Source organism: Budorcas taxicolor, chromosome 11, assembly GCF_023091745.1.
Source record: "Budorcas taxicolor isolate Tak-1 chromosome 11, Takin1.1, whole genome shotgun sequence".
Classification (NCBI taxonomy): domain Eukaryota; kingdom Metazoa; phylum Chordata; class Mammalia; order Artiodactyla; family Bovidae; genus Budorcas; species Budorcas taxicolor.
The window spans coordinates 40,893,851-40,913,940 of record NC_068920.1 but is presented as its reverse complement, the minus strand read 5'-3'; the positions used below and the strand labels follow the sequence as shown (position 1 = coordinate 40,913,940).

Sequence of the window (20,090 nt, the reverse complement as noted above, 5' to 3'; positions counted from 1 at the left end):
CCTCTTGCATCTTCTTGTTCTACTGTGTGGTCTGTTTCTCTGCTCTGTGTCTGAAATGCTTTCCTGCTACAATTGACACTCATCCGTGTTTATTTTCTGGTCTATAATATAAAAATAATTCCCTAACTGGTTTCATGCCTCAAACTGCACTGGTTTTTAGTTTTGTTTTCTCCTGTAAGTAAAGTGGTCCTCTGAAACTATAAATCAGCCCGTGGAGCACCCTTGCCTAAAATATCTCAGTGGTCCCCTGTTATTTACAAGATGCAGTTCTGATGTTGTGACATTGTGGACAAGGCTATTCAGCATCTGACCTGCCCCCACCGCCTCCCTCCCATACCCTTGTGGTTGAACCCCAGCCCCGCCAAGTTGCTTCACTCTATACTTTTTTAACCTCTGTGTATTTGCACCTGCTGTTGCTTCTGTTTGGAATGTCTTTTTCATCTTCATTTGCTTGACTGAATTCTACTCATCCTTTTACGTTTATACTCAAGTGCTGTCTCCTCTGCAAGCCCTTCCTGTCTGCTCTTGAAAGTTAAGCATTTATTTATTTTTATTTTTTGTCTTTCTTAAAAATTAGGGTATAATTACTTTACTACGTTGTCTTAGTTTCTGCTCTGCAACAACATGCGTCAGCTATAAGTATACATATATACTTTTCCTCTTGAAAGGATACTTATATCCCTTCCTCTCCCCAACCCTATCCCACCCCTCTAGGTTGTCAGAAAGCACCAGGCTATACAGCAAGGAAGTTAAGCATTTATTTTTCGATTCCCCCTTGCTTATTGAGACCTCAGTTATGCCACTTGTCACATTGTTGTCATTATTTGTTGATCTGACAACTCCCCAAGTGCACGCTGAGCCCCTGATTTAGCGCCGTTCATGGTACATAGTAAGTGCTTAAGGGATTTTAGTTGAAGAATGAATACTGTATTTGCACCATGGTTTCCCTGTGTAGGACAGTTTCACCTTTATTACATTTCATCCTGATGACATCCCTATGATGTAGATACTTTGATCCTCATTTGATAGATGAGGAAGTTGAGTCATAGGAGGAAATTGAGTCATAGAAATAATGAATTATTTGCCTATAACTCTGCAGTCGAGTTCGTGGCAAAGCCAGAAACACACTCCCCATGTTCTGGTCCTTGTCAAGTCTGGCCCAGATTTAGATACGGGATTCTGCTTTTTAGTCAGCCAGCAGCTTGATCTTTTCACCGTTGCATTATATTACATTCACTGATTGTGTGTGTATGTAACCCATGGTGACAGGTAAGACATCCGTGGGATCACTGATTCTTAGAATTAGAAGTTAGGTTGTCTGTTAGCTGATAGATGAGAAAATTCTGTACCCGAGAAGTTCACAAGTTACTCTTAGCGTAGAATCCAGATCTCCTGATGAATAGTCACGGGTTGTCTTCCTTAATACGCGTTGGGCAATCCTCCGTAACACTGGACAGAGCTTTATTGAATCTCTTGGACTTGTTTAGCCATTAGGCCAGTGGACTCTTAGGAAGGGCCTTCCCTTGGCGCAGAAAGGACATCATTTCTGTGACCATGAAGGGCCCTGAAAGCAGCAGCACCCAGAAGAGAAGGAATCAAACGGTGATGCTCTTTCCCTGGGTTTACCCTACTTTCTAGACTGTATTCCTCCTTTTCCAGTGAGCTGCCTGGAATTCTTGAGTATGTGCCATAATGAAATAGAACCAAGGCATCTAATTAGGCTGGTGATGTGTTCAGTAATCAGAAGAGCCATGGTGTCCTGGTATAAGCAGAGTATACAGCAGGTTGAACCTCAAGAGGACAGCATCCTACTTCTCTGGGAGGGGACATGGAACTGACATTGGTAGTGACTCTGTCCCTTCACTGGGCTCTCCCTCCCTGTGCACATATATGTATGCGTATAATGGAGATATCAGTTTATAACCACATACATGCATGTATGGAAGTGCTGATACTTTATACATTTTATGCAGACCAAAGAAAAATCTTCATATGTCCTCACTGACTAGGTAATTCAGCATGAAGCCAGCAAACAAAAATCCTTAAAACTTTACATTTGCCTTTGGGGAAGGAAAAATGTTTGATTTTAATCATCTGAAGGTATTTTTTTTTAATATTTAAAAATGTGTTGAACTGGTGCCTCTATCATAGTCTTTCATTGAGAGGGTACTGATGATGAATTCTGAAAAATGGAAACCAACCCACTTCCTTGGATTTGAAAAGCATGCACTTTTGTAGTCTGCTGTGCCTTGAAAAAAAAAGGTAAAACTTGCTATCTTCTAACTCCATTTAACACTACTTTAGATTCCTTTTTATACAACAATAACTTGATCCTACTCAAAATACTTGGCACCTTTTGTGACAGAGTGGAATGTAAGAACACTTTAGCAGATCTGAAAGCAAGTAAACGCTGGTTGTTTTGGAATGAAGAGGTAGAGTTTTCAGCTCTTTATTCCAAGTTTGCAGAAAATAAGAATACTGAGATTAACACAATAGACTCCCTTCATTACACACGACTGAACAAAGCAATTATCTGTCTATCAAGACTGTAGAACATTGTGCAACAGCATTTAGGAAGGGTGGATGGATGGGTGGATCAACGTTATTCCATTGGAAAAAGCTGCTGATCCACGAGGGAATTTTTCTGAGTTTAACTTGTAAACGGTTTTATTTTGGAGTTTATATCATGTTACCCTTGCAGTTTAGAGAGAAATAAGGTTGTTATTTTTTAATGTTGTTGATGGCATTTTTTAGTTCCTTACCCATCTGACTCTTATTAGGGGGGTTATTTCAAAGACATCTCCTGTTTAATCATGTTTAAACAATCTGTTTAAGACCTGTTGTATAGATATAAACACAATAGTCCTTTAATGTAGTAAAACAGACTTCTGACAGACACAGCACGTAACAGGCATCCATCCATTATTGCTTAAGCCGCTGTTCCTTCCACGCCTGACCTGAGAGGGTAACCACAGAGCTCAGCTGACAGCATTGGCCGCTCCGAACACTGACATACCCTGGATTCATGTCTAGGGAGCAGAGAATTGCGGAGCGGCAGACAATTGGAGAAGCCTTAGACCAGATTAAAACTAAGTACCTTAAATCTGTCTTAATGGCTGTGTTTACATCTCCTTCTTCTTCATTCCTTTAAAAAACTAATCAGGTTTCGCAAGCGTTAAGAAAACCACCTCTTCTTGCCAGCTGGACTAGGTCCAGTTTAAGCAAGAAATTCTCGCCCCCCCCCCCCCTTTTTTTTTTCTGCTTTGTCTTTTTCTTTTTTCTTCTTCTATGGTCTTCACTGCCATTCAGCACAGCAAGACCAGGCTGCAGGAGCTGGCTGACTTTTTCCTTGGGTTATTACTTTTTAACATTTTCTTCCTGTTACAGAAATGGGAAAATTGAAAATGATGTTCCTTGGCTGTAGCAGCAAATGTCAAGAGAGGAGCCCTTTGCACTTTTTAATTGCTTCTATGTAGTGCCTTTTTTTTCTTTGCTTGAAACACACACACAGTCACACAGCACATGCCCCAAAACTATAATAATGAAAGAGAAACAGGGAAGATCGCATGCAAAGGAAACTCAGCCAGGATCCAGGAATTGCGTGACAGTCTGTAGGCTAGTTGTCACTAGACCCTTTGAAGAATAATGCCATCCATGTTTAGCTGGATTATTGGCAAATAAACAGTGATGCTTTTTGTTCAACTATGGAAACTACCATTTCCATTGCCTGCAACGTTACCGTTAGAAAAAAATCTTTACATCTCTCAGTGGGGTCTCTATAAAGGCCAGTAACGCAAAACTGTGGTGTGTGAAAATATATTATAGTCAAAGAAGGCAAAGGAAATGTTTTCAGAACTAACACACTCGAGTCTTACCAAGTTTGGGGAGTAATGTGTAGACATAGAGAAAGAGATCTTTTGTTCATTTCCCAGAAACTGAAGGGAGAGTTGCAGATTCTGATGGCCCAAGGACAGTTGTGGACATTGGCTTGTAATTAGCAGAACAAGATATGTTGTGATAAAACTGAGTCAATAAGACAGGGTATAATGTAATGAAATATTTGAATTATGCATCTCATTGCTTTTTCTTCTTTGGTTCTTTCTAGGTCTTTTTTCCTTAGCCTTTTTTTTCCCTTCTTCTTTCTTTGTGTGGCAGCCTGGTGTATCAAGAAGAGAACCAAGGCAGGTCAGGGTCACTACCTGCTTCCATGACTTCAGACAAGTCACTGGGGTTTTCTGGGCATCAATTCCTTCTCTTTTCTCTTCTCTCTCTCTCTCTCTCTCTCTTTTTTTTTTTTCCCGGCTGCACCTTTTGACTTGTGGGATCTTAGTTCCCTGACCAGGGATTGAACCGGTGCCCCCTGTGGTGGAAGCCTGAAGTCCTCACCCCTGGACCACCAGGAAAGTCCCTCAATTCCTTTTCTAAAATAAAAATGTGATCTGGTGAAACCCACATTCTCTGCCAGCTCTGAAAAATTCAAATTCATGTCATCTGACTTTGAATGGGAATATAAGTGGAGATCATTCCTTGGAAGCAACAGGCAGACAAAGTCAAGGATAGCAGGGGTGGAAGTGGAAAGAAAGTGCCAGAAAACTGAGAGGTGAAGAGGTGGAGGAGACTGGAGATGTCTTGGGACAGAGCAGAGGGGCTGTGCTGAAGTCAGCCAGGCTCCCTGTAGAGTTCTGTCTTCCCCGCCTGCAAACATATTACGTCCCCTCTTATATATTTCCATTTTGCTTTCATCTGGTCTTTCTTTACATTTTTAAAGTTCTTTTTTCTCCTTCCCTTCCAGAAATTTCTCTTTCTTTAGGTATTTCAACTTATTTGACTCCTTTATTTCAAGACACAGGGTTGTATGCTGAGTATATGTTGTATAGAGGTTATTCCCTGGTGGGTGACTGTCCTTTCTTCCAGATACTTTATTCTTTGATCATGGGAATTTGCCTTAAATCTAAAAGTTATGAAGGAACTTGCATTTATATCCACACAAATTAATATCTCACAATTCTTTCATTTGTGTGTTTATTGAAAGATCTTGAATTCTTTAACCTTTAGAAGGCTTCAGTTTTGAAAGAGGCTGTCCTTCAATGATCTCTCTCATGCTAATTATATTTAAAAAAATGACTCAATGCGAGTTTGGGAGAGTGAACTTTTTACTCACTGATCTAAACTGGCGCCTCATATTATTAAAATAAAGCAAATTCAGCTTTTAACATTTTTTTCTATGAACTGGAGTTCCTAGAATATTTCTATGTAGTCTATGGCTTAACTATGTAATTATGTCTCTTGAGTAGATTATGTTTTTCTTCCCATAATTATGTTTTTACCCAAGAGACTTGGAAGGCTTCAGACCTCTCTTGGGTGAAACTGTTCTTCTTCTCTTCTTTCCTGATGAACTCTGAATTCTACATGCCTGACTATGTTCAAGGGCTTGAAAGCGGGCCCTTGAAGATATGTGGTGGTGATTATGATTTTTTTTGTCCTTTAGAAATTGGTTTATAGATTAAGAAGGGCCCTCAGAGGGAAGCTCTGTTAGTTCATTTTTGAAATGCCATCAGAGAAGAATCTCCTGGAAGGGGATTTGTTTATGATCTGTGGTCCTCTGACTGGAACCAAACACTAACAGTAGTCTAGGGCGGTCTTGTCTCACGGGTCATCCTATGTGCACTCTGGGGCCCCAGGCACACATCACAGGGCGCAGTTGCTAATTTCCAGCGGCTCAGAGGAGCTCCAGGCCTTAAACATGAACAGTTTCTTAGTCTGTTTCATTATTCTAGTCCCAAAATAGTTTTTGACCTGAACCAGACAGCATAGTCTTAGGAAAAAAGATGACTCAGCAGCCTTTCCCAGCAAAGATTAGAGACTCATCAATTTAACTGTGGGAAACGTTTCCCAATAACCAGCCTTTTTTCCCCTCTCCTCTCTGACTTTTACTGAACAAAAGGAGAGAGAATTCTAAATTCTCTGAATTCAACAAGTATCTGTTGTGTGTCTTCTCTGTACTTAGACTCTAAGTTCTGTGCTAGAGTGCTAGATGTAAAACATGATACTCATCTTCAGGTTCATAGTCAAGTCCAGGAGGACCTAAGATATGAGGGTTTTAAATTTTAGATAAATTCATGGAAGAGTGAAAGTGTTAGTCGCTCAGCTGTGTCTGACTCTTTTGCAACCCCATGGACTGTAGCCCACCAGACTCCTCTGTCCATGGAATGCTCCAGGCAGAAATACCAGAGTGGGTTGCCATTTCCTTCTCCAGGGGATCTTCCCAACCCAGAGATCGAACCTGGGTCTCCTGCACTGCAGGCAGATTCTTTACCATCTGAGGCACCAGGGAGTTAATGCTTACTGAATGCCTACAACACTTAAGCATAACCACATGCAGTGGACAAAAAGCAGTTGTAGCTGATTTCAGTTTGCCGTGATAGAAACCAGAAGACTCACCAAAGCCCTTGAGACAGAAAAGAGTGGAACAGTGTGATGACCAGGTTGAGGCTGGGAAGGGATTTGGCCAATGTAGATGCCGAGGAGAGCCAATTCTGAGTGGAGGAGGAAGCTTGGGCAAAGGCACGGGGACTCTGAAGAACTGTGGGGACTCCAGTATGAACAGAGCTTAGGTTGGTAGCAGTACAGTTGGAGCCTTTGGAACAGAGCTTGATAAGGTACCTTGAGACCATCTTCTCCAGGTTCTTGTTTGCTAGGCTCAGGGGCTCTGCTTAATTCAGTAGACACTTTAAGACAATGGGAAGGGTTGGAGCAGGTAAGTAATGTCACTGGTAGGATTCAGGCATTAAAAGGACTTTAGGAAGTATGAAAACTATCTCTTCATTTTTAGTTGGCTCAGAGAGTTCCATTAAACACTTTCTGTGGTCATACAGAATCTTCCCTGGTGGCTCAGATGGTAAAGAATCCTCTTGCCAATGCAGGAGATCCAGATTCAACCCCTAGGTTGAGAAGATCCCCTGGAGAAGGGAATGACAACAACCAGTCATTGCTGTTTCAAATATGCCAGCCTGCTGCCCTGGTGTCTTAGCCACAAGTGAGAGGTTAGGCGTGGTCCTAGTGGAAACGAAACCCAGGGGCACATCCCTGTAGATGGACTTGACCTGCAGATACTATAGGCATGGGCTTGACTGGATGGATGCTGGGGTCAAGGAAAGGGAGGTGGGAAAGACCTCAGCTGGATTTTGAGCCTGGGAGACGGGAAATGGTGATATTAATGGAAACAGGGACATTTGAGGAGAAGTTGGTTGGGACTGTTTGCAGTGGCATGGGCAGGGGGTGGGGAGGTGTGTGAGGGAGAGGCGAAGAGCTTGTCTAAACATTACAAGCGTGACAAGGCTACAGGTCTTCGATTTTTAGACTTTCACAAACCACCAGTGAAATGTGGTCCTCTGAATGTAAACAAAGAAGAGTTTCACTTTTCTCAACAGTATTTTCATTTTCACACGTATGTAGGAATGCAGAAATTCAAGGTTTTTAATCTAGAGCCTCAGTAAAGTGTTTGGACCCAAACTTGGCATGGCCTCCCTAAGAACTGACTGGAGTTTGTCTCATCGTCTCTGTTACAGTGCTTTTGTGGAAAACCATCTAAACCAAACTCTCTCGGATAGAGTAAGGCTTATCCTTTGAGGTAAAATTCCAAGTAATTTCATTTGGAATTGAATTATGACTTTAGAATTCACCTGATTTGCAGCAACATGGACGGACCTAGAGATTGCCATACTGAGTGAAGTAAGTCAGACACAGAAGGAGAAGTACCATATGACATTCCTTATATGTGGAATCTAAAAAGAAATGATACAAATGAACATAAAAAACAGAAAGAGACTCACAGATTCAGAAAAGGAACTTATGGTTGCAGAAGGGAGATTGTTAAGGAGTTTGGGATGGTCATATACACACTGCTATATTTAAAATGGATAACCAGCAAGGACCTACTGTATAGCACCTGGAGCTCTGCTCAGTGTTATATGGCAGCCTGGATGGGAGGGGAGTTTGGGAGATAATGGATACATGTATATGACTGAGTGCTTTGCTGTCCACCTGAAACTATCACAACATTGTTAATTGGCCTCAATACAACATAAAAAGTTAAAAGTGAAAAAAAATTAGTAAATTTAGTCAACCTGTCCCCTAACCCCTCTCTGTAAACACTCCCTCATGTATCACTTTCAGGGTAGAGAGATTAGGATTGAAGGCATCATTTTTGTCCCCCCTCCTCACAACTGCTGTGGAATAGCATCCCTATTGCATATAATCTATTAACTCTGAAAGATTGTAATTCTCTCCCCTCTGCAAGTCCTCTCCCATCTTCCTTTTTACTCTCTAAGTCATTGTCTCAACACTGTTAGATGATTCTATCCTGTGGCTTGAGCCCTGGGATACTGGCCCAGATCTTATTCTGTCACTTATTTGTTGGCAGCGAAATTAGCTCACATCTTCCCAGACCCTGCTCTCCTCCAGGGAAGCCTAATGCATGGCCGGGGAGGCTCACAGATTCTAAAGTGTCACTTTATTGGTCAAGGGGTAGAATAATCTGTTTATAAGGACAGATTAACATATGTAAATATATACTGCATCATTGAAAAGGATTGTATAGCTGTCAAACGAGAGGTGTCAAGTGATTTGAAGGTGGTTTGCCTCTGTTTAGGATAATGTCACATATATATTCAGCACTATCTTGATCATAGGACAGTTGTTATTAGGGTCAGTTTCTATATCTATTATATTATATGTCATATATATTTATTATATGTAATATATAATAACTGTTCAGACAGTTTTTACCATTTGTCCTCCAGCTAGCTTTTCTCCTTTCTCTGCTTATCGAAATCCTCCTCCACCTTGGAGGGCATAATGAGCTCATCGGTGAGGGTTTCCCTTTTCCTTTTAGTTAACACCAGTTGCTCCACTGCTCTTCCAGTGGCATTTTGTTATTTTTTATCATGAAAAATTGAAAGAAATTATATTTCATCAAACCCCAGATACCCGTCACCTTGTTTTATAATGAATAGCATTTTGCCATATTTGCTTCATTTGTTATTTTACTGAAATATTTTACAAGAAACACCAAACATCAGGACATTTAACCTATAATTATTTGTTCTAAAAGGCAAGGGCATATTCTTACTTAATTACCAAAAGCACCTCTTCCTTAATATTTTGAAATGGTCCATACTAACAGTTCTTCAATAGATCCCCAAACTGTAGTGTTTCAGTGATTGCCTCACAGTTCTTTGCAGTTATACGTAATTGTTCCTCTTTCTTTCCTACTAGACTCTGCGCTGCTTGAGGGCAAGGACATTGTCTTACACATTTACTCCCCCCTCCTCTTACTATGCCCAGTGAGACTTGGATGGTAGATGATCAGGACACACTGATTGGACTAACTGACCTGAATATGGACGTGCACTGGTTCCTGATGGATGCTTTAGGGCAGATCTGCCTGTTAACATTTATTTAAAAATTGTGTCTTCCTGATACCCGGGATGCAAGTAGATAGATATCTAATAAAAGAAGTGAGTGCTTTTATTTGAAAAAAGAGTTTATTTGGCTGTGCCAGATCTCACTTATGGCACATGTGATTTCCATGTTCATTGCAGCATGCTGGTTTTTCAGTTGTGGCATGTGGGATCTGGGTCCCTCACCAGGGGTTGAACCTGGGGACCCTGAATTAGGAGCACAGAGTCTCAGCCACTGGGCCACCAGGGTCCCAAGCAAGGAGCACTTAAAACCAATTTCAAATACTTGTGTAAAGAGAGGAGCTGTCAGGCATCATGCCCCAGTGACCAGCAAAATGAACCCCACAGTGCCATGTGAGGATGGATGGGCTGTGACATGGCACGCCCCTTGTGAAAGGGGTACTCTTTTGTCAGTACACTTGGGCGTCCTTCAGGAGGGTGCTGTAGCCGAGGCAGTGCATCACGCTGTGGATGCAGTGCAGAGAGCGTGAGGTTCTGACCGGGCTCAATCGACTTTTATAAAAATGGGCAAAATGGGTCACATTAGAGTTGCACGTTCGTTTTCATAGTTCACATACTACAGTTTCAGAGTCTTCATGGACCAGTTTCAAATGCATGATTTTTAAAGCAGAAGTTCTAATGGCAACATTACCAACTTTCGCTGGGGGTGAGCCGCGCCTTTGGACTGAAAGAGCCAGGCGGGGAAGAATGGGACCATTAGACTATTGGTTGATGACTTAACGTTCCTCATGCGTCTCTGCTCTAGAGATGTGTGAATGCTGTGACCTTTCCATCACGCTTTCTTCTTGTGCCCCTGCGTTTGTTGCAACAAAAGTCACATTCAGCCAAACACACTAAACTTTTTGAAAGAAATTTGTTCTGAAAACTCCTTTTTTTTCCCCCCCGTTTGATATTAATTTTTGACCTTGATTTCCCTTGAGTCCATGATGATGTGCCATTTTAATCTAAAATAAGCTGGTTGGCCATGAGAGGGAAAAGAGCCCTGCTCCAGCAGTCAGAAGACCTGAGTTCTCATCCTGACACTAACTATGTGACTTTGGGCAGGTCACCTCCCCTCTCAGGGACTCAGTCCTCATCCATTAAAGAAGTGCATTGCTCTAAAATTGAGTCTAAATGATTTCTCTTGTCCTTTTCAGCTCTGTGATTCTAAATCACTTGCCCCGATGTTTAAGAATTATAGTGACGTGTGGACATAACAGGAAGTGGGGTGGGGGAGAGGAGGGTGAGACAAACTGAGAGAGTAGTATTGATACACGAATACTACCATGTGTAAAGTAGAGAGCTACTGGGAAGCTGCTCTACAGCACAGAGAGCTCCGCTCGATGCTCTATGATGACCTAGAGGGGTGGGATGTGGGGAATGGGATAGAGATCCAAGAGAGAGGTGATGGGCGCGCGCACACACACACACACACACACAGCTGATTCACTTCGTTGTACGGCAGGAACTAGCACAACCTTGTAAAGCAATTATGTGCCAATAAAAAGAAATAGGATTATCGTAAGAGCAAATGGGACGTTTTCAGAAAGCAAGGAAGCTTTCACTTGAATGTTCTTCAGGGAAATTTCTTAGGAAGCACCCAATAAAGGCTGGTCTCTAAAAAAGGAGCCTAGCCCACTGGATTCATGTGATTTCCAAACAAAAAAGGAAGACTTTTTTTGAGGGTGGCAGGGAGGAAGATAGTGCTGTAATATAATATCCTGAGACAGAAAAAGTTCTCTAAACCAAGATATTTATCTAAAAAAGGAGACCATTCATTCATTGTCTGAACATTTATTGAGCACCTATATGATGGGGATTAAACTGGGTTGTGAGAATACAGTTGTAAACAAGCCAGAGCGCTTGTCTTCATGAGACTCAGTCTTGAGATGAATCAGTGCTTGAGATGATTACAGATTGCGACGACAGACATCAAGGGAATTGAACAGGGTGTGCTCAAGCGGGAGGGAGCCTACGCTGGGTCTGGTAGGCAGGCACCCCTCATAGGAGGTGGTGTTCACCTTGAGGTCTAAGAGATGAGAAAGAGTAGGCTGTGTGGAGAATGAAGGGAGAGCGTTTCAGATGCGTGATTTCTTTAAGCAGAAAATGGAGAGGTCCTGGGATGGGACACTGGAGGGAGACAATGGCAGATGCCCAGAGAGACCTGACGGGGTCCTGAGCCAGGGCTGTGCTGGTGGAAATGAGAGAACTGAATAGATTCAAGGTAGACTCTCAAGATGGGAATGGCAGGACTCGATAACGGGCTGAATGCGGGGTTTGAGGGGTAAGGGGAAGTCAAGGAAGGTTTCAAGGTTTTTGGCTTAAGGGACAGAGTGGCTGGTGTCATTTACTGAGAGGGGGGCTCTTAGGGAGGAACAGGATTTCTTGGAGAAAAGAATCAAGATTTTTGCCTTAAATACACTGCTTTGAAGATACCTTTGAAATGCTTCAGGGGAAAGTCAAGTAGACAGAGGGATGCACAAACCTGAATCTCAGGATAGAGGTCAAGGTTCACCGCAGCAGTGGGGGAAGGCATTGGAGTGAGTTGGTGGTCTTGAGCTCGTGGGGCTGTGGAATCATCCCGGGCTGTGGCTCTCTGCATCGGTTGCACGATGGACTATGTGGTGAGCTTTTAAAGAATAACCTTCCCAGGACCCTCTTCCAGAGCCCTGGGTGTAACTGAGCTGATGGACACTCATATTTTTCCAAGCTCCTTGTTGCTGCGATTGCTGTCTAGTCTCCCAGTTGTATGTGACTCTTTGTGACCCCATGGACTATAGCCTGCCAGGCTTCCCTGTCCATTGAATTTTCCAGACAGAAATGCTGGACTGGGTTGCCATTTCTTTCTCAAGGGGATCTTCCCAACCCAGGGATCGATCCCTTGTCTTTGGCCTCTCCTGCACTGGCAGGCAGGTTCTTTACCACTGAGCCACCAGCAGCAGCAATAGCAACAGATACAAGACAGCAGTTATCCATTCTTCATAGCTTTCTCCTGCTTGGAAGATCCACTCTTTGGTCCTTTATCTTTTTAAACATTTTTTAAAAAATAATTATTATTTTTTGGCCATGCCATGTGGCATGTGGGATCTTCGTTCTCCAACCAGGAATCCAGCTCACACCTGCTGCAGTGTAACTGCAGAGTCTTAACCCCTGGACCACCAGGGAAGCCTTCCTTTGGCCCTTCAGATGACATTTGGTTCTCTCAGTACCATGGCAGAGTGTCTGTCCTTGATTTAAGTCAGTGTACCCTTTGTCCTCCGGGTCCTCGATTTCTGAAGGGATGTCTTGGGTGCTGAGGGTTTAAGTACCTCTTCTTTCAGCCTGTCATTCAAGTGTCACGCTGAAGTGGTTTAGTAGTAGCAGGTACTTGTCATGGTTGAAAGATGAAGCACCATTTGGCTTCTGCTCTTCATTCTCCTACAAGGATTCTGTTGTGGTCATGGTGGTGGCTGTGAGGGGCAGACATTCTAGAAGGAAAAATGCAGGGTTTTCTGTACAGATGCAACTGCAGATAGATGTTCCCTGAATTACTGTAGGGTGTCTACAGATACTTGGTTGTAGCTCATCTTTGAGGATCATATCCGAAAGGTCATTGAGGCTTTTCAGATTGCACCTGCTCTTAAATTTCTCACACACGCGTGCTCCTTGAAGTCCTTGATTCTTGCTTACGACCTCCTGTCACTGCCCTGAAGCACCAGAGGAAATAAATGTGTCCTCACACACCTGTGTGCTGAGTTCACACCTTATATGGACTCCATGCGTGGCATGCATGCCCAGTTGTGTCTGACTCTTTGCAGCCCTGTGGACTGTAACCCTCCAGGCTCCTCCGTCCATGGGATTCCCCAGGCAAGAATACTGGAGCAAGTTGCCATTTCCTTCTCCAGGGGATCTTCCTGACCCAGGGATCGATCCCTTGTCTTTGGCCTCTCCTGCACTGGCAGGCAGGTTCTTTACCATCTGAGCCACTGGGAAAGCCCCCACATATGGTCTCCATGAAAACCTAATGAAAGGTCTGTAGAAAGCAGAGGCAAAGCTCATTAAATTTTCTTGTGACTGTGGCCCCCATAAAGCCCCACTATATAGAGGAACCATGTGAGATCATGGAGCACTCCCTTCAACCCTCAGGGAATCTGCCATTCCCAAAATATGGCCTATTAAAAAAATAACTTCCAGAGACAATTCCATAAGCTTTCTTGTTAATGTTTACAGCTGTATCAACACCACACCAATACTTTTTCTTGGTTATGTGTATGAACAACAGAATCCCTGGATCTAAGTGTGATGAGTACTATGTAATTCTCGAATTGCGAACCTTGTTAGATTCAGCAAAGTGTATTGATGGAAGTTTGTTTAGGGTAATGGGTGAGCTATTAACTTTGTGGATGCTGCTGCTGCTTCTGCTTGTCTTGAAAACCAGCCTGACGCCTTGCAGGGCTTAGTCCTCAGGTCCTTCATTCTGGCAATCTGAATTTTTTCCGTCCTTTGTAGCAGCTGAGAGAGGAAGGGAGATGCTAGGATCCACCGTGGATGGTGCCACGCAATGTGTAGAAAACTTAGTCTACTAGGACCTGAACTGCATCCTGATCCAGGCTGAGGTGGTCAGTAACTGAGATCCGCGGGCTAGTTGCTTTATCTCTGTAGGCCCTGGTCACTTCATCTGTGAGCACTTTTCTTTCTGGGGCCTGGGAGCTGTTTTGGATAGTCTCTGAAGGTCCTTTGGCTCATACGGTAAAGAATCCGCCTGCAATGCAGGAGACCCAGGTTCGATCTCTGGGCCAGGAAGATTCCCTGGAGAAGGAAATGGCAAGCCACTCCAGTATTCTCGCCTGGGAAATCCCATGGACAGAGGATTTCTGGCAGGCTACCGTCCATGGGGTCACAAAGACTCAGACATGACTGAGCAACTGACACACACAAAGGTCCTTTAGATTTCTACAATCTATTTGTAATCTGGATAAAATGTCATAAATGGTGGGGAAAACAGCCATCAGTAAACTATGAGCTTTCCTAGTTTGTCCTGATCATTTTTCTCCCAGTTTTGGCCCCTCGGTTGTAGCAGGCCCCAGACTTAACACTGGCAGGAAATAGGGTGGTGGGTGCACTTCAGTTAATGGGCCTTAGTTGGAACATGTTTGGCTGTGAAGGCAGCTACACTCCTATTACCAATCCTTGGCTTCCTGTCTGTTTTCTTTGGGCTGGGTAGGCAATGAAAAAGGAGACAGGAAAATACATTTGGGGGCAAATAAAATCAGGAATTTGTCTTAGGAGGACAGCTTATAGTTGGGAAATTCTAATGCTGGGCTTAACCCTGTCCTGATATATCTCTTTTATCCTGTACTAAGTGGGTGAGGAGGTGTTCTTGCTACTTGTAGAACCGACCTTCCCATTCTCAATGGCTCTTAATAATCTGCCTTCAAGGTTTATTCTATTATGGATAGTACTGCCAATGCCCTTAATTTTTTCCTGCAAATTCTTATTCTAGTCATCATCTTAAATGGCTCTTCTTTAAATTAGCTTCAGTTACTTAACATTTTACTAAACTGTTGGGGCAACATACTAGGGCTTCACTGGTGCAGAATATGAAATGTGTTTCTGTTTAGCCAGTAGACATAATGTTACTTGTTCACCACAGTCCCATTCTATGGATTTATACTAAACTAATGTTGCATCAAGATTCAGATGTTTTCCTGTTAATACCTGTACCAAGGCAATACTATACTCTTTGCTAAGAATGATTGGATGATTTTTTTAAAGTCCTAGGATCTTGATTGTATTTCAGTTTGCATAGTTCTTTAATATCTAGAATTCCCTTGGATTTTATACTCGAATAAACTAGAAGAGAGGCAAAGCAAAGTTTTTGTTGTTCTTGTTTTTTCAAAATAATGGATTCTCACATTCCCATGGTAACCCAAAGGGTATTTTTCAATTTCTCTTACAGAACCACAGTACTCGATTTAAAATAAAAAAGCATTCTCTCTGATCAAACATAGTTTATTATACACTTTCAGGCTTTGGCATATCACAAAATAGCCACATTCCTCTCGAGAATTTGAGTTTCCCTGCCTGTTTTTCTGTTTCCCTCTTAAAGGGGTTCTCAGTTTGAGTTTTCATTTTCCAGAAAGGAGTCGCCATAAGGTACAGTTATAACATAAAAAAGGAAAAGTCACTTATGGTCATCACGGAAATGTCCCTTTGACAAGTGTGTTTGTCTCTGTCTCTGCCCCAAGTACGGCCCAGTATGTGTTCCATGCATAGACTCAACTTTCATGGGGTGTTTCCACCTTCTTAAAATGAGCAAACACAGTCCCGGACATGGTCACCCTTCCCAGCCTCACCAAGAGGCCAGAGAGGGCGCCCAGAGAGTCCCTTTTGGGCTCTGGTATCCAGACCTCACCACTGACACTGGGCCCCGAGTCACCCCTCTGGACCCCTCAGCTCTCCATTCAGAACCAAGCCAGGGACACTAACCACAGAATGATGTTTACAAAGCCCTTTGAAATGGAAGACATTATACAGATGCTTCATTATAAAGATCAGTATTGCAAATTCCTTGGCTTACCCCTCCCTCCCCCCAGTATGTATGTTCACGTATCTATTTAGCATGGTCAATTGTTCAGCTAATTAATATGCTTTTATTTTATGATTTGCTATTTCCAGGGCACAGACAGAAGCTTGATGACTCTAAACCTAGTTTGTTCTCTGATCGCCTCAGTGATTTAGGGCGCATTCCTCATCCCAGTATGAGAGTAGGTGTCCCGCCTCAGAACCCACGGCCCTCCCTGAACTCTGCACCAAGTCCTTTTAATCCACAAGGACAGAGTCAGATTACAGGTAAGACAGACTCCTAGGTCTCACTTGCGCAGACTCCGGCAGGCTGGGGGTGAGGGGCTTCCAGATGAGACGCGTTCACTTCACAACTCCTGGAGCTGGGAAATGGCTTACGATGAAAGAGATCGACACTTGAAGATACTGACCTTCTTCTTTTTCTTTTTTTTTTTTTTCTTTTTAATAAAAAGCAAATACCAATATTCACTAACTTGGGGATGAAGCTTGGGGGAAGTCTCTATGGATGCTGTCCTCCATAGTGATGTCAGTCTGAGCAGAGGTGGGATGGTTATACCATGCTCTCTGGGAGAATGTGTGTTGTGTTTCTCTATATTGTGTCCAGGTGGTGTGGGGGATAACATCACACCCTCACTATTAGAAAATTAGTGTTACTGGCTCAGATTTGGGCTTAAGTTTCTTACATGTATAACTATTTCATTAAGTGTGCTTGAAAACTGCCCAGGGCTAACAGGAAGTCTTGATTGGTGGTTACAAGGCAAGACCAAGGAGCGGCTCCTTGGGCAGACAGAACCCCACCCCCACCCCCGCCCATTCCCGTTGAGCTCCCGTTCTTCATGCGACATCTCTCTTCATGCATTCCAGCATGCTTCTTGCTTTGCTTTTCTTCTTCAAAATGAACATCAGCATCGCATTACAGACTAATCATTCACATTTGGGGCATTAAGACTCCCAACTCTTTTTCTCTTTTTGATCCTGTCTGGCTTGGGCAGATCTTACTGTAGGACTAGTCTGATTGCTTTTATGTCATGGTGAGGATACAGTGTGCTAATCATTGTACATCTTTAATTCGCCATCACAGTACTGAGGGCAGCAAGGAACTCATAGATCATCCAGTTACTATTGTTGGCAGAGGGACCAGCTGAGAGGGAAAATGATTCAGAATAAAATATATGATAAACTTGGATCATTTCAAAGGGTTAGTTTTTGTCTGTAGCAGTTAGGTTTTGAGTGTCCTTAGTGGTTGGTAAGCATAATTGTTTATAAACAAAATGACCTGCCTCTGCTTCTCTCCTGCCCATATTAGATATATATCTTCTTGGATATTTACTTATGTTTCTGTGGGTCTCTATTAGTCTGAAAATTTGGGTATGCCTGAGTATATGTGTTTAATATAATATAGAACTATAAAAATAAAATATCTAAGCACTGAAGAGATACAGATACCTGTATTAGGGAAGATCCTTAGAACTCTGTGAAGAAGAATCATGTGTTAGATTTAAATAAATCTCCAAATGTTGAAATGTAGGAGTCAGGTTAATGTATCCACTAGACATGGGTCCTTGATAAACATGCCAGGGTGAAATTCACACTAACTTGTGAATTTGAAGCTTGTGGCTATAGGTGCTGATGCATTTAAAGTAGTGGACTTTTTAATTTTTTATTGATGTATAGTTGATTTACAGTATTATATTAGTTTCAGATGTATAACAGTGATTTTAAAATTTTATAGATTATACTCTGTTTATAGTTATTATAAAATATTGGCTGTATGTACTGTGCTGTACAATGTATCCTCATAGCTTATTTTTTATATGCAGTAGTTTGTTTAAGTGGTGGATTTTATATTAGTGATTAAGGGTCATAATAGCTGTCCTTTTGTCTTTATAGGAATCTTTAGATTCCGTGTGTGTGTGTGTAGAACCATGTGTACACATATATAAATGTGTTTATACGTGATTTGGAAGGACTATGATGGCTATTATGATATATATAAGGAAAATACATGTTCTATGATTTGGCAATCCCTGGGTTCTTTAAATGTGTGATTTTTGTATTCTGATCCTTGGTAGTGGTTTAGTTGCTAAGTCATGTCTGACTCTCATGACCCGAATGACTGTAGCCCACCAGGCTCTTTTGTCCATGGGATTTTCCAAACAAGAATACTGTATTGGGTTGCCATTTCCTTCTCTAGGGGATTTTCCCAATCCTGGGATCGAACCTGTGTCTCCTGCATTGCAGGTAGACTCTTTACCACTAAGCCATCAGGGAAGCCCAGTGTGATCCTTAACTGTTTACTAATTATATTTTGCTAATGACTGATGTCTTTAAAATGGCCTTTGGAGCTTGTGTGTTGTTAGATTCTTTTAAGAAGAATCTATTTTCTTAATAGTGATCATGGTTGTATAATCACTGAGTTCTCCCACTTGCCAGCATAAAAGTCAAGTTGAACTCCCAGAAGAGCGACGTGAAATTAGGAATTATAAATTGAGGAAGTCCTAAGCCTTCAGTGTTTCATGTTAGTGTCTCTTGTGGTTCCTGGGGCTCAGGGTCCTAGCCGTGCAGTGGGCTGGCTTCTTTGCAGCGCTGGTCTGGCCTGTCACTGTCGAGGTCTTAAAATGGCTGTCGTTCTGCCTGAGGGCCCAGGGCCTCCCCATGGTTTCCTGAGGAAGTTGCTTCCTCTGTACCTCTTTTTTTTTTTTTTTTAAATCTGTCAGACATCGGTTGCCTGTCTCTGGGTGCTAGGAAACACCTAGTCTGTCAAAAATATCCACTTCTTTTGATTCAGAATGTGGTGATAATGGTGGTGATAACTATGTCAGGAGATGTTGCTCATGTAAGCACTATTGTTTATTTATTTCTGCCACGCCATGCAGCTTGTGGGATCTTAGTTCCCTGACCAGGGATCGAACCCAGGCCCTCGGCAGTGAAAGCGCCGAGTCCTAACCACTGGACCACCAGGGAATTCCCCATAAGCACTGTTTTTAAACTCAAAATGCTCTCTGGACGGGTAAGCTGCATCTAGAAGGAGTAAAAAGCTGACTCAGCCCCTGGTAGACTGGGAAATCCATCTAACCTTTGAGGTGGGCATTCTGCCATGCTGTTCTTCATTCCTCCAAAAAGTAGTTATTGAGTGCTTTCTGTTTGCAAGACAGGGATGTAAGGGAACAAGATAGTCTAGTTTCTCTTTGCCAGGGGTTTGTGTTTTGGTGACATATAGTCAGCAATTGGGTCAAGCATTCATGCAAGATAATTTCAGATAATAGTAAAAGCTTTGGGAAAATGAAAGGAGGATGAGAGAGAGAGAGAGCAGGGCAGAAGCTAATTTTGATTGAAAAGTGGGGAAAGGGCTCTTTGGAGAGCTTTGAGGATGGAATTTCTGGCCAAAGGGAACTCAGGCCAAATCTCTCAGGGAGCTGCAAGTGTGGTGCGTTCAGGGGACAGGAAGGTCCCGGCAGGTGGAGTGGAGTGAACGAGGGGAGTAGGCAGTGGCTGGATAATGGAGAGTCTTCCAGGCCCTGTTCAGGAAAGTGGGTTCTATTCTGAGCACAGAAGGGTACTATTGAAAGATGTGAAGCAGGCAAATGACATTATATAATTCACATTAAAAACAATCTATTGGCGTATAATTGCTTTACAAAATGTTGTGTTAGTTTCCATTGTCCAGCACAGTGAATCAGCTATATGTATACGCATATCTCTTTTTTTGGATTCCCTTCCCATTTAGGTCACCACAGAACGCTGAGCAGAGTTCCCTGTGCTCTGCAGTAGGTTCTCAGTAGTCATCTGTTTTACTCACATGTGTTTAAGAACTCACTTTGGCTGCTGTGTGAAGCACGGGTCCTAAGGGGGCAGAGGCAGGAGCAGGGTCATCATTCAGGAAACAGCAGCAGGAACCTGGGAGGGAATTAAGACGGGTTGCACTTCTCTTTCTTCAGAACTCAGATCAAATGCTGGCGCCTCTGTTAGGCCTTTTCCAACCTACCCAAATCAAGTCCAATCTCCACACCACTGTTGGACACGGTGACAATTCTGTGTGTGCATGTCCATCTCCTCCATCAGAAT

General features: G+C 42.7%; 1 protein-coding gene and 1 non-coding gene across 2 annotated transcripts in view; one reads left to right on the top strand and one right to left on the bottom strand.

The window, feature by feature from the left end:
• Positions 1-20,090, top strand: part of RUNX2 (RUNX family transcription factor 2) — a 342,616-nt gene that overhangs the window by 152,292 nt on the left and 170,234 nt on the right. Inside the window, exon 5 of the mRNA XM_052647807.1 lies at positions 16,119-16,292. Within this exon, the coding sequence (XP_052503767.1) occupies positions 16,119-16,292 (174 nt within the window). The remainder of the gene's footprint in view (positions 1-16,118; positions 16,293-20,090) is intronic.
• On the bottom strand, positions 18,917-18,989 carry TRNAE-UUC (transfer RNA glutamic acid (anticodon UUC)). Its single transcript has one exon. It is a non-coding gene; the product is annotated as a tRNA-Glu (tRNA).